We start from the raw sequence: 14,574 nt of genomic DNA on the forward strand, positions 1-14,574 counted from the left end.
TGAGATGGTTTAAGATCTTGTAATTTTGTTAAAAGTTTCTCTCTCTGGCCTTCAGGACCAATGACTAAAACCTCTGTTTTGTCCTGGTTGAGCTGCAGGAAGTCCGCTGCCATCCATGACTTGATGTCTAAAATGCAGTTAAAAAGGGCATCAATAGGCCCTGTGTCATCAGGAGACACGGCCATGTACAGTTGTGTATCATCAGCATAACTATGAAAGCTGATGGCATGCCTCCTAATGACATCCCCAAGGGGAATCATGTAGAGATTAAAAAGAACTGGACCTAAAATTGACCCCTGGGGAACCCCACACTTGATCTCATGGGTTCCTGAGGAACATGTATCCATACTCACAAAAAAGTGGCGATCTGTGAGGTAAGAGACGAACCAGTTGAAAACAGTACCAGAGAGGCCGACCAGTTTCTTCAATCTGTTTAATAAAATGTGATGTCTACTGTATCAAAGGCGGCAGTTAGATCCAGTAGAACCAAGACTGTGAGTTTATGTTTATCCAAGATGAACCTGATATCATTTAAAATCTTTAAAAGGGCTGCCTCTGTACTGTGGTTGGTCCTAAAACCAGACATGATGCCTGGTTGTCTTTAAAATGTTTGTCCTTAAAAAATAATTTACTTGGTTAAAAAACAGTTTTTCTAAAATTTTACTTAAAAATGGTAAGTTGGATACAGGCCGGTAATTATTAAGAAGGTTGTGGTCTAAATTGCTCTTCTTCAGAAGGGGCTTCACCTCCGCCGTTTTGAAGGAGGTGGGAAAGACACCGGTCTGAAGAGAGCAGTTCACAATGTTTAACAGCTGTTCCTCAAGGAGTCCATAAAATGTTTTAAAAAACGGTGTGGGAACTGGATCTAAAAGGCAGGTTGTAGGGTTTACCTGGGAGAAAACTCGACCAAGTGTTCTTGCATCAACCAGGGCAAAACTCTCCAGTTTTTCCTGGGGTAAAATCAAAGATCCAGGTGTGGCGACAGTTAAAGGCCGCGTTTCCCAAACGAGTTAAGAAGCTCTTAGCGCTAAGATCTTCTTTGGAGCGCTCTTAAGAACGCTCCGAAAGAAGAACGCGTTTCCCAGAGTCGCTCTTAGCTTAAGAAGATCTTTCACTAAGAAGGAAACGTAAGATCGATCCGACCCACTCTTAACAGCCTTCTTAGCGATCAAATGCTCAGTGATCATAGCCTGCCACCAGGGGCGTCTAGATTTCTAGGCTACAGTGATCAAGCTGCGTCAGGGAAATTTATATCCTCCACTTTTTGAAATAATAAAACAATGTTTAATGTTGAAATGCACTCATAGCTGTGGGGGACTGGCGCAAGAAACATAGGCTAATAGTAGAGAAGGAAAAAATATATATTATTGAAGTACACGTTTAAGTTTTCCACACATCTGCATATGAGTTTACACATAAAAAACATCAACCACCCTGTGGCATTTCACAGATATCAAGGAAACAGATGTAATTGAACTCAGCTGAACCTAATCCAGAGAGGCTTCACCTGCTACTCTATATAAAGGCGTTGCCAAAGTCCGCGTGTGTGAGAAACCATGGCTGCAATACAGCACATTCTCGCTGCTAATCAACAGCGTCGCCGAGCGCGGAGCCAGACGGTTTATATAAATGTTTATGTGCGTCAGCACTTCTCCCCACTCGACGTACTGTCAGACCGGGCTGTCCAGGAAAAGTACCGGCTGCCCCGTGCGACGATCCGACGGCTGATCACTCTGGTGTCTCCACATATCCAGAGAGCAACCCGCCGCAATTTTGCCCTCAGCCCGGAGGTGCAGCTCCTGGCTGCTCTGCGGTTTTATGCAGTGGGGAGCTTCCTGGAGGTGGTAGGGGACGGTACAGGCCTCAGCAAAGCATCTGTGTCCCGGAGTGTGGCAGCTGTGACACCGATTCTTCTCCTGCGCCATGCCCGTACCCACATTAAGATGCCCACCACACGGGACGAGGTCCGCCAGGTCCATCAGGGGTTCCATGCAGTGGCTGGGATCCCCCGGGTGATCGGTGTGGTGGACGGCACCCTTATTCCCATCCTCAACCCTTCCTTGGTGGATCCGTGCTGGATCAGCAGGAAGCATTACGCGGCCATCAACACCCAGGTTGTGGTGGACCACAACGGCCTCATCATAGACATCGTCGCCAGGTGGCCAGGGGGCACACATGACAGCTTCATGTGGGCCAACTCCGCTGTGGGGCAGAAGGCTGGTAGAGGAGAGTTTGGTCGGAGTTTCCTCCTTGGGGACAGTGGCTACCCTCTCCGGAGTTACCTCGTGACGCCGGTGACCAATCCAGCAACACCTCAGGAGGAGAGGTTTAATGAGGCCCACACACGCACCAGGACGACGGTTGAACGGGTGTTTGGCAGGTGGAAGTCCCGCTACAGGTGCATTCATCGTTCGTCGGGGGGGCTGCGCTTGTCACCACGCAAGTGTTGCCGCGTGATTGTTGTCACCGCCATGCTGCACAACATCGCAGTGCGCGTTGGCGCAGATGAGCCGCCTCCTGTGGATGACGAAGAGGACCATTCAGAGGACGAAGCCCCGAACCCCGCCCCCCAGGATGTGCGAGTAGTGCTCCATCAGGCCGGTGCCCAGACCAGACAGGAACTCGTCAACCTCTTCTGAGTTCCAACAACCCCAGCCCCTACCCCTTCACCACCAGTCACCAAGCACTGATCAGCAAAACAATAAACCCACAACCACCACACCACCCATATCAACTGTCAGGCCTGAAGGCTGAAATAAATAAACAGAACCAGTTCTGGATATATATATATATATACAGTGATATGTCAAGCCTCGCTTTATCACTTATTTTGGATGTCTTAATTCTGCTTTTGTGAAATACCCCTCAGGAAACAAGTGGGAAATTACCGGCAAAACATGCTGTGCTATAGTGAGTAGTAGTGAGAAGCACGTGCGTCAGGGCGCACATTACGCACACGTCATGAACCTACGCTTAGATAAATTACTTGAAATAGAACTGTCCCGTACCTGAATCCTGGGGAAGGATGATTGGAACGGAGATGGAGGGACGGTTGAACTGTGCCTCGGACAGCGCCAGCTGTCTCCGGTGCAGCTCCAACCTCTCCTGCTTCATCCGGACCATCTCTTCCTGGAGAGCAGTTTGTCTCAGGAGCTGGTCCTCTATCCCCCGCAGCACCACCAGCTTCTCCCTCTCCAGGCGCACCAGCGTCTCGCTGCAGGTGCAGGTGGCTATTGCAGGCCTCCTGGTTAAGCCTCCCAGCATGCGGACACTGGGCCGTGCTGGTTGGCTCACGGGGACAGGGCACGGCTGTGTGGGGTCGTCCTCTCCTGTGGGCGTGCACGCCCCTACTCCGCTCCCGGATGGCTCCTCTTCCTCACTTTCTGAGAGGCCCTCGTCCCCCTCAACGTCGATGCCCCCTGTGATGCCTTCAGAGGCCGTCTTCCCTATGATGGAGAGGACTTTCTCTTAATCAGGAGTGAGGTTCGTCCCACCCGGTGCTCCACCACCCGTGCCCATGGCTTCCCTTCTCACCTTGGCACTCTTCTTTTTGGTCAGGCTCTGAAACTCCTGCCACTTTTTTCTGACAGCACCCCAGTCACGCAGGCCACATGGGCTGGAGGGGGACATCTTCTTAGCTATATCCTGCCATACACGGTTCTTCACCATGATGTTTTTTTTCCCTTTTGTTCCTCCAAATAAAACCTCGCGGTGCTGCCACACCTCGTCCACTAGGACGCCCATCTCCTCCACGGTAAACGACGGTGCCCGCTTGCTCTTTTTCCTCCCAGTTTCATCCATTCTCACATGTGTGTGCCAATATTCATGGGGGTATATATGCGCTAATGGGCTTGATTACTACTTGGATACACCTGATGGCACACACACACTTAAAACAAAAATTAACTTAATGCTATTCATGGGTTTCATCAGGTCCCTTTCCACAGGTGTTTAAAATCAAGCACCTAGATTATGAATGTATACTGCATGGTGCTTGATTAAAACACCTGTGGAAAGGGACCTGATGAAACCCATGAATATCCACGTGCAAACACTTTGTTTGAGCAGGAGAGACGCGCGTAGGCGCGCAACTAGGCTACTTGTTGTTTTCTTTTTTATTATTTTTTCTTTTCTTTTCTTTTTATTTGATCTATATATGGTTATCAGCACACAATGTGAAGCTAATTCACTAACTCTGTACTCATCATGAATATCGCAACTTCTTATAAACAACGCTGTGTGTGACTGCGCGCTGCGCTCAGCGCTGATAAAGGAGTGGGTGATCGATTAGCCTGGCATCGATTGATTCAGTTTCAGCACCACCGCGGTTGACAGCTCCCGTTAAGAGCTTCTTAAGAAGCTTCTTAGGCTTGATCTTAAGGTTCTCCTAAGAAGGCAGTTAAGAACGCTTCTGGGAAACACCCGTATCTTAGCGCTCCTTCTTAGCCGAACCCTTCTTAGGAGCCTTCTTAAGTCCTTAAGAACGATCGCATTTGGGAAACGCGGCCAAAATCTGTTGAGGTAAAAGACTGGATGTGATATCATCAGTTTTACCTCTGAAGTGGTCTACAAGGTCCTCACAGAGGGTATCTGATGTTATTTTGTGGGACCTGTTAAAATTACTGTTTGTTAAAAGATCTATGGTGGAGAAAAGGAATTTAGGGTTGTTTTTGTGGTCGGAAAAGATTTTTTTGAAATGGGAAATTCTTGCCTGCTTGATTGCGTTATTGTAGATTTTGAGTTGTTGGCGTAAGGTTTCGTAGTGGACCGTTTAGCACTCCTGCAGTCTCTTTTCAAATTCTTAATCTCCTCAGTTCTCCACTGGGGTGTAGGTTTTGTCTTAATTGTTTTTGTTAAAAGACGAGCCACTGAGTCCAGCGCTGATTTCAGATTTTTGTTAAAACTATCCACGATAAAATTACAGGGTGCTGGTAAAATCTCTGCAGGAGTGCTCTGTAAAATCTGGATAAAATTTGCAGCCACTTCAGAAGTAAGGTAGCGTTTCCTCACCGTTCTCACCGGGGCCTCCTGCTGGTTAAAATCAAAAGACTATTTTTCATGTGAGTCAGTTATGTTAATAGCGAGATCAGGGGTGCCCATTATGTCGATTGCGATCGACTGGTAGATCGCGAAGGTTGTGCGGGTAGATCGCATGCCATTGAAAAAAAAAATGTTTTAGATGTTAGTCTAAAACATTTATCTGTTGCACCTCCAAATCAAACAGCAAGACAAATGTTCATCTTTATTTATTTTTACTTTATATTTGCAACATACCCTCAGTTCAGCGGCACACATCCTCAGCCACGCACAACTTCAACAACTCAACACTACATCTTTCTTAAAGAGACAGTGCTATTTTTCTAAAGGTGCAGTGCACCAATTTTTCTTGATTAAAAAATAAATTATGTCGTCAACAGTTCTAATAACTTTCTGCTATTTGAGCTGTCAAGTCATCAGTCTGAGGTAAACTAGGTCGCCCGGCTAAAAATGGGTAAATAGCTAAAACGGATAGATTGCCCTTCAAGAGAGACCTCAACTGCTACCACCAGTCAGCCAACAAATGTAGAAATGTTTGGTAGATTTCTTTTTTCAAAAGTAAATAAATCTATTTTGTGCGAAATAATTCACTTTAAGAGATATTATCTGTATGTTATGCATGCTAAATGTGGGTGGTGGGGGTTTCGGCAGGCTAACAGACATTTCTTTTTCTAGCTGCTACAAGTGTTTGAGAGTAGGAGGTACATGGTTGGAGGTCAAATGTCTGAAGGGGTACGGGCTGTGAAAAGTTTGGGAACCACTGGTGAAGATTACATATCTGTATTATCCAGTTTGGGACTAGGCAGGGTTATACTCAACCTTATGTTGAGGACAACATGAATTCTTTATCCATTAATCTCCATAAACATTTCTGTATCAATACTCAGATGAACATTGTGTCTAAATCTACCTTTATCATGATTTGTCCATATTCTCTGCTCCTAGTGTCTCATTAGTGTGGAACACATTTACAATGTACAGTCAGTCTCCAGAACTGAAGGAACAAACTGATGAAGGCTGAGAAACCACACTCATACAGTCTCTAGTGTCCTCTGGTGTCCTCTGTTGTTCTCTGTTGCCCTCTGTTGTCCTCTAGTGTCCTCTGGTCCAGTCCTGCAGAGACCAGTGTCCTCTCTTTGGTAGCTCCTCCCACTGACTGATGCTGCATGTTGACCTTTAACCTCTCTGCTCTGTCTTGTTTCCTTCAGGACAGACAAACATCAGAGCTGATCCTGGACAGACTGTCTCTCTACCATGTAAAGCTCTGAACAATGATCCTGTCACAGTTGTAGAGTGGAGCAGAACTGACCTGAAGGAAGATGAATATGTTCTTTTATATAAAGACAAAGAGGTAGATCCAACACACCAGCATCCATCTTATAAGAACCGAGTGGATCTACAGGACAGACAGATGAAGGATGGAGACGTGTCTCTGATTCTGAACAATGTGAAGATAGAGGACAGTGGAACATACGAGTGTAGTGTCACCCAGAATAAACCAAACCAGAAGAGGAGCATCATCAGACTGGAAGTAGTTCCACCAGGTGAGTGAGTAGAGTTGAGTTTGTGTCTTTGTCTCTGATCAGAGTTGAAGCTGCTTCCTGGTTGTTGATGTGAGAGAGAAAGATCTCAGATCAGATGTTTGACTTTTAGAAAGATGTTGTTGATGAGACTTTCTAGAAAACAGCTGGTCTGAGTGATGTGATCAGAGTGCAGTAGATAATGTCTGACAGCAGTTTGTTCTTCACTCATCAGCTACCTCACACCTCACACCTGCTTCTGTTGCTTCTCTGATCTTTAAAAACATAAAGAACATGAATCCTGATCCATAGCAGCCTCCTCCTGAACAATCAGCTGATCCTCAGCAGCTTTAAATGTCTCAGATCAGTTTCCAGCTGAACTCTGAGTGTCCTGCTGCTGTTTCTTGAGGACAGACAGGAGTTAACAATGCTGGACATCCAGCAGACATGGGCAACCCACTGTAGCAGCTGACCTCCAACACTCAGCAAACAGCAGGACTGTATCCACAGAGGAAGGACTCAGTGGAAGCTCTTCATTTATTCCTCTGCTCATCATTTTATGATCTAACAGCTCCAACACTGTAAAACACCTCTATTAGAAACATGACTGAATATTCTGTTAACTAGTAAAATGTGTCCTGAAGAAGAAGCCCACATAGCAGAGACATGTGGGCCAGATCTGGCTTGAAGCCGGCACAGGTGGCATTCACTCGGCACTGGCATACGGCATGTGAGCCGGACATGGCCCAGATGCGGCAAAGGCGGCACTGTCTTGACTCCGGCAGACAGATGTGGGCCACTTGAGGAGTGCCGAATTCGGCCCACATATCAGCTTAGACCTCTGGGCCACATATGTGAGGCCGGACTCATGCCACCCTTTAAGTTATTTTTCGATATTTTTGAGTGAGTTGTTGTTTAACGTCACAGATTTAATAAAAATAAATAAGTAAATTAAATATTATTATGATATATTGTCGATGTCAATCAATGTCAACTATCAATATCGTTCTTGTAGAAACAGGACAGATGTCTCAGGGGCACTTTACACGGAAACGATTGGAGGTGAAAAGCGCAAAACATTTTATCGGATGTCCTATATCGTTTAGATGGTGACGGCGTTTTTGGGGGTTCAAAACGCAAAAAAGTGAAACCACCCTCCAGAGTGGAAATCTTAAAAACGCTCCACCCTCGCGTCACCGTGCAAAGGGTGAATAACGCAAAACTGCGTTTCTCGTCGAATAGAAATGACGTGACAAGCATGCGACAGGACCGGAAAAACAGGTAAACAACATGTCGAGCTCCGCGATGGAGGTTCAACAGGCCCTAGCCGCAATAATTTGTATCCAAGTGGTTGTTTTGGTTAATGTATTTCGCGCGCTAAGCGTGGAAAAGTAGAAGAAAAGTAAATACCTCTACGCAGGCACTATTGGGAGTGTTGCCACCTAGCCATCTGGCGGTATACTGCATCTATGTGTATGAAATTTCACACACTTTTGCGTTTCCGTTTGAACACAGATTTGTTTCAGAAACGCTCGTCTAAATGCGGAGTTAAAAGTGAAAACGAAACGCCACTTTTGCGCTTTTGGTTCAGATAGTTTCCGTGTAAAGGTAGCCTCAGTTGATCTGAAAATTTAAAGTTAAACTTTGCAACAGCGGCCTTTCAACGGTCAGCCAGCTATCCACTTTTCAAATTCATCAGCCAATCAACGGAAGTAACGTAACCGTCCAGGTGACTGACGCGACCGACGTCACTGGCCGGAGCTGATGGCTGCTCGTGCACTCCGGTGAGACGGACAACAAAGACGTGGTGAGTGAAATGCATCAGTTTTATGTTTACGATAACATTTGTTTTTGAGATAATGCGCTAGCAGTTGGTATACAAAGACAATTTCTGTCTAGAGTCTAGCCTGAATGTTAACAAGGGGCGCTAACGTTTAGCTATGTGGCTAACGGTTAGCTATGTGGCTAACGGTTAGCTATGTGGCTAACGATTACCGTTAGCCTAAAATGCGGCTCAGGAAAGGATGGACTGCACTGTTTTGCTGTTATCATATTCGTTTTGAATAAATGATATAGACGAACTTAACACAGCAGATGTTTTGTCGAAGGGGTCGTTTTCTTTTTTCACGTTTTTTCCGTCTAGTTAAACATTAGTGCTACTACCATAGCTTCTGCTAGCTGACCGTTGGCGTGTTTTTTCCGCTGGCAATTGCAGATATATCGTGCTTCAATCCAAAAATAGCGTTTAAAAAGGCAACTGTGGACTCGTAGAGTTTCATTTATGTATGTGTTATGTGTTTTTATTTTTTATTTTTTTTGAGAAGACGCTTCACAACTCATCCGAGTAGCTTCTTCAGTTCTAGGGGACTGGTGGGAAGTCTGAGGTTTAGGAACTTAGGCCCGTCCACACGTACGAAAACGATCTTTTCCCTCTCCGTTTTCGACGTCATCGTTTCAAGAAATATCCGCGTCCACACAGATCCGTTTCTGCTCGACCGAAAACGCTACTTCCTATTCCAGGCCTATAGGTGGCGCTGTTTCGGTTTCAGAAATTCACCAAAAATGGAGAGGAAGAGGCGGAGCATGCGCACAAAGCTTGAGCGCTGTTTACAAATCGCCTTTTTTGCTCAGCGTGGTGGCACAGGAGCATGATATTTTGCCCTGGTAACCCTAATAGGCTCTATATCTTCTCCAGCAGGAAAACTAGCATGTAGTCCGCCATTGTTGTTGATGTTGTTACGAGACGTCTCGCTCACGGGAGGTGTAAGGCTGCTCGGGGGGGGGGCCGCATACGATGACGTCATCGTTTTCGTTTTTCTGTGTCCACAAGGAAACGCTAGAGCTGCGTTTTCAAATTTCTCCACCCTGGGACCCGTTTTCAAAAAAGTGCGTTTTAGGGCAATGCGTTTACAGGATACGTCTGGACGCTCGGCCAAAACGATTAAAAAAACCTCCGTTTTGGCGTATTTGCGTTTACGTGTGGACAGGGCCTTAGACTGAAACTATTGTTTGTAAACAACCATAAAACGGGTCAGTTTGAATGTTGTGTTTACAAACCTACAGACTCTATTTTCAAGAATCTTAGAGTTATTTTTATTGATTACATACTGATACTGACTACTCACAGTTTGTGTAACACTGTAAGTCCTTGTTTTGTTCATAAATTAAACCAAGCAGATGTAGGGAAAACACTTATCTGAATATTGTCATCACTATCAGTTTTAATAGAATTACAGTAGCCATATTACCTAATGATACTTAAATGTTAATTTCCAATCATTTGTGTGTGTATGTTTCAGCTGCTGTTGGCGTAACTGACTAACATCTGGGGCCACAGACCAGGAAATAGACTGGACCATCAAAATATGGTTACATCAAGGTAGAGATGGTGGCAGACTGAAGAGGATGAAGAGGAAGCAGGGAATGGACAGCACCTTATCTTAAACTCGTGCTGAGAGTGGGGAGAATCCAGTTTTCTCTCTACTGCCATCAGGTTGCGTTTCCGATGTCTGAGGACAAAGACTGAAAGGCTGAAGAACAGTTTCTATCCACATGCCATCAGCCTGCTCAACTCTGAGCCTTAACCGGACTTATACCACTGCACTTTACTCACATAGCTGCTCAATACCGTAAATGTGTGTGTGTATATATACAAACTACCCCCCCTCTAAGTTTGCACTTGAGTTTTACCATCTATATTTTATTCTATATTGCAGTCTATATTTTATTTTACCATCTATATTTTATTCTATTTTTATCGGTGTACATTTACACTTGTATTGTTTACCTTGTGTGTTAAGGAATTTACAATTACTACTGTTTTACTGTAGTACTCATTTTTTTTTTACTACTGGCTGCAGGTACAAGAATACATTTCACTGTGCATTGTACTATATATAACTGTATGTGACAAATACAATCTTAAACCTTTATGGACATAATCATAAATGTTTGTTAAATGTGCTGGTGTGTGTACTGTGTTGACATGACTAAATAAAAATAAACATTTGCTTATAATACTGTACTTGTTTTTATATATATATATGAATAAATATGGCACATAAATATAGTGGCTGAGTTAAGGCTGACATCAGGAACCACTTCTGAAAATGGTTTGGCCCACCTTAGGGCCACATTAGGGCCAGCTCTGGTTGAAGTGTGGCTGAGATGTGGGCCTTGTCTGGCACACATGTTGGATGCCGGATGTGGCCCACATAAGGGCCGGAATTCTTTCAGGCATGTGGGCCGAGTGCAAGTGGGAGGTGTGGCCCAGAGGTGGGCCACACCAGTTTTGCTATGTGGGAGAGAACCACTAGGACTCTGATGAAGGCCTTCAGATGCTAAGTCTTCTTCAAACCACTGAGCTGTCTAACCCAGGAGTAGGGTTGCAAAATTCCGGGAATTTTCAAAGTTGGAAACTTTCCATGGGAATTAACGGGAATATATGGGAATTAACGGGAATTAACGGGAATATATGGGAATAAACAGGAATAAATAAGAAATTTACAAAATTGAAGGTTGGCCCTTAACAGGGAACTTAAATATAGTTGGGGGGAATATATTGTAGCATAGTCTTGGCTAAAACAACCAGATTTAATGCAAGTACACTCCTCAATCACATGCACACAGCACACTGCTTACTGCAGGGCTATTGAGGCCACGCCCCCTACATGCACTGTGCATTCCTCCATCACATGCACAGGTGATTTCTTGAAGCCTGGAGGCCACACTTTTGAGCTCAAAGCACAAGACTATTGAAGCCACACATTTGAGCCCGCGGACTATATAAAGTCAAGTAAGTTTTGTTAATATCATGGGGTAAATATATTTGATCTATAACGTTATTAATGTTTAACTTGCAAATATTAAATAAAAATGTATTAATACAGTAGCTAACTATCTGGTAAGTTAGGTGCTAAATGAAAGCTATTTTTCATTTCATTGACCATTTAAGAGGCTAGCTAATTATGGTGGTAGCTACCTCAAATTTGATGCTGTTTCTTCTGACTCCTGCAAGACGGTTTTCTGTAACCATACAAGAATTTATACATCAATTGTCATCCCATAATTCCCAGAAATTCCGATAAATTCCCAATAATTCCCATAATTCCCATGGAAAGTTTCTAATTTGGAATATTTCCAAAATTCCCCAGTTTAACTTCCCATGGAAAGTTTCTGGAAAATTACCGGAAATTTACCGGAAATTTTCCACCCCTTTGCAACCCTACCCAGGAGTGACCTGGATGATGTGCTTTAGCTTCATCAGTCTGTCCTCTGTCTGATATTTAGTGTTCAACAGGGAGTCTGCAGACTGTTTCTTCAGCTTCTTCTATGTTTAATGTTCATAATATTCAGTAATCATCCTGCTTTGCTGTGGTCTTCTTGTTGACAGCAACAACAGATGTGGATGAAATGTTGCTTCATTCAGACTCATTGTTGGGACCATGGAGTCATTCATTGTGTTGTGTTAACACTTGGAACAGTAACAGTGATTATTATTGTTAATAACCATGTTATTGTCATAAAGCACAACAACATGTTGAGGCTTCAGTTTTAATGTTTGCTGCATTGATATGTGTTTGACCTGAGGATGGACCAGACATGAGATGAGCTGCTGACATGAACCTTCTCTGTCTCTGTGTCCTTACAGTTTCCCAGTTTAGCTCAGTGGAAGTGTATAAGGGGGACCAGTCTGTCCTGCTGCCCTGTGAGTCTCAAACTTTAGACCTGGACACCCCCACAGTGGAGTGGATCCGCTACGACCTCAGTCCTTCAACCGTCCACCAGCGTCAGACAGAAGGTGATGAACTGAAAAACCAAAACCAGCTTTACAGTGACCGAACATCCATGAAGACTGACGCTCTGACAACTGGAGACTTCAGCCTGAATCTGAGGAACCTCCAACTGTCTGACAGTGGAACCTACACCTGCTCTGTCACAGACTTTAGGATTGGATACCAGAGACTGAGAGATGTACATCTGCAGGTCAAAGGTCAGCAACAACCAGCTGCTGTAGATACACGTCAGAGGTCAGAGGTCATGTTGTTCTTTATGTTTCTCCACAGAACGATTTCCAACTTGGGCCATAGTTCTCCTGGTTCTTCTGGTTGGTCTTGGTGTCGTTGGGGGTCTTCTGTTTCATTTTCGACACTACTTCATGTCAGGTGAGTCTCTACTACTACACTACCCATAATGCTGATGGTAACATGTGTCCTGTGGAGGAGACTTGTTCCAGCTGCTGAAAGAGTTCAGAGTTCAAACAGCTGCTACAGAGAGCTGAAGAGAAACTTCCAGGTTTAGTTCCAGAAGTCAGAAACTCTTCATCAAACATGTCTGCAGCACTTTACAGGACGCTTTGACTAGTTACCAAGGAACGAGTCAGGAAGACATCAGGAACAAACGGAGACACAATCCAGCTCTAATCAGAAGCTCCTGACGTCCTCAATCAGGACCTGAGCTCTGAGCTCATGAATCCAGGTCTTTCCCAGTCCCAGTAAAACCAGAGCAGAGGGTTAGGGTTCTTCCTCATCCATTCATCTGATTGGTTCCTCATTAGTTCCTGACTTCTTCTTTGGTAACTGCTCCAAATGTCCTGAAGAAGAAAACTGGTGTTCAGTCACAAACTAGTTTCTACTGGTTTGTGTCAGAGGTGTGACAGACGTCAGGTGAGCTCAGGTCACCTGGTTGATCCACGTCCTCAAACAAACTGAACACTGAGAGTCCTCCACCAACATGAGACACATAGACAAGGATGGACAGAGACGTCCTGTTACCATCAGAGCTGCTGCTGCTGTCTCTACAGCTGATGATGTGATTTGTTGTCCTCTCAGTCTACCAGGTGGAGGTGGATTCAGGGTTGGAGTCTGTCCAGCTGACCTGCAAAACCACAGCTCACCTGCCTAAAGACGCTAAAGTGGAGTGGAAGGACAGTTCCAGGAAGGTCCATGTGTATCAGAACGGCTCTGACCAGCTTGAAGACCAGAACCAGATTTACAGAAACAGAACGAAGATGAAGAAAAACCTAAAAACTGGAGACCTCAGTCTGACCCTGAAATACCCCTCAGACGATGACAACAACACCTACACCTGCACCGTCTACAACAAGGAGGGAAACATCCTGATGAAGAAACAAGTGAAGCTCAAGGTCAGAGGTCAGTACTGTAGGTACAGGTCAGAGGTCAGAGGTCAGTACTGTAGATACAGGTCAGAGGTCAGAGGTCAGAGAGCTTTTCCAGCTCCTCCTGTTCTCAGATCAGTTCCAGCAGCAACAAGCTGTTGACATCAGTGGAAGTAGAGAAGGAGCCAGAGCCAACAGGTGAAGCTCTCAGAGATATCACATCCTTAATGAGCATCATGAAAGCAGAAGGAAGTTTATCAGAGACGGCGGCTCACAGCTCTGTTCTCCTGACAGATCAAGTGTTGATCATTCAGAGAAATCCTCTGCTGCTCAACAAGTGACAGAGCAAAGATCAGGTTGATATGAAGAACTTGACAGAGCAACACACACTGATAGTGACCTGTTGATGGCTTTGACTGGATCTATACTGGAGTCAAATATTCATCAGCAGTAGATGGAACTGGAATGAAAGCTTTAACCTGAACTGTTTCCTTTAGTTGGAGGTCCAGAATCATGGCAACCAGACAGCTTTAGTTTGTTGTGTCTGATAAAGGAGTCACTGCTCAGGACGTCCTGGATGGTGATTGGTAGAAACCAGAACTCGCATCAAGACTCTGATCATCTAGAACACCTTTCGAGATCTCTGTCCTGTTCCTTCTGCTCTCATCTGCTTCTGTCCTTCAGCTTTCTCTACAATCATTCAATAAAGTCATGAAAACCTGCTGCTGCTGCTGCTGTCTCTACAGCTGATGATGGGATGTGTTGTCCTCTCAGTCTGTCAGGTGGTGGTGGAGGAGGGGGTGGAGTCTGTCCAGCTGCCCTTCAGAACGATTGAGCTGGATGAAGACACTAAAGTGGAGTGGAGGGACACTTACCCCAGGAAGGTCCATGTGTATCAGA

The 14,574-nt window shown here is 44.9% G+C and overlaps 2 protein-coding genes across 2 annotated transcripts in view; both read left to right on the forward strand.

Moving 5' to 3' along the window:
- The window catches only part of LOC311487329 (coxsackievirus and adenovirus receptor-like), a 94,315-nt gene extending 80,707 nt beyond the window's left edge, over window positions 1–13,608 (forward strand). Inside the window, exon 8 of the transcript XR_014699033.1 lies at window positions 13,599–13,608. The gene's annotated coding sequence lies outside the window, so the exon portion shown is untranslated. The remainder of the gene's footprint in view (window positions 1–13,598) is intronic.
- On the forward strand, window positions 1,557–2,639 carry LOC311492770 (putative nuclease HARBI1; the record flags this gene model as incomplete). Its single annotated transcript, XM_084551172.1, has 1 exon — window positions 1,557–2,639. One exon carries the CDS (start codon window positions 1,557–1,559, stop codon window positions 2,637–2,639), a length of 1,083 nt encoding a protein of 360 aa, XP_084407298.1.
- Window positions 13,609–14,574: the final 966 nt, after the last annotated feature.

Source organism: Chelon labrosus (genome assembly GCF_963514085.1).
Source record: "Chelon labrosus genome assembly, chromosome: 1".
NCBI classification, from domain to species: domain Eukaryota; kingdom Metazoa; phylum Chordata; class Actinopteri; order Mugiliformes; family Mugilidae; genus Chelon; species Chelon labrosus.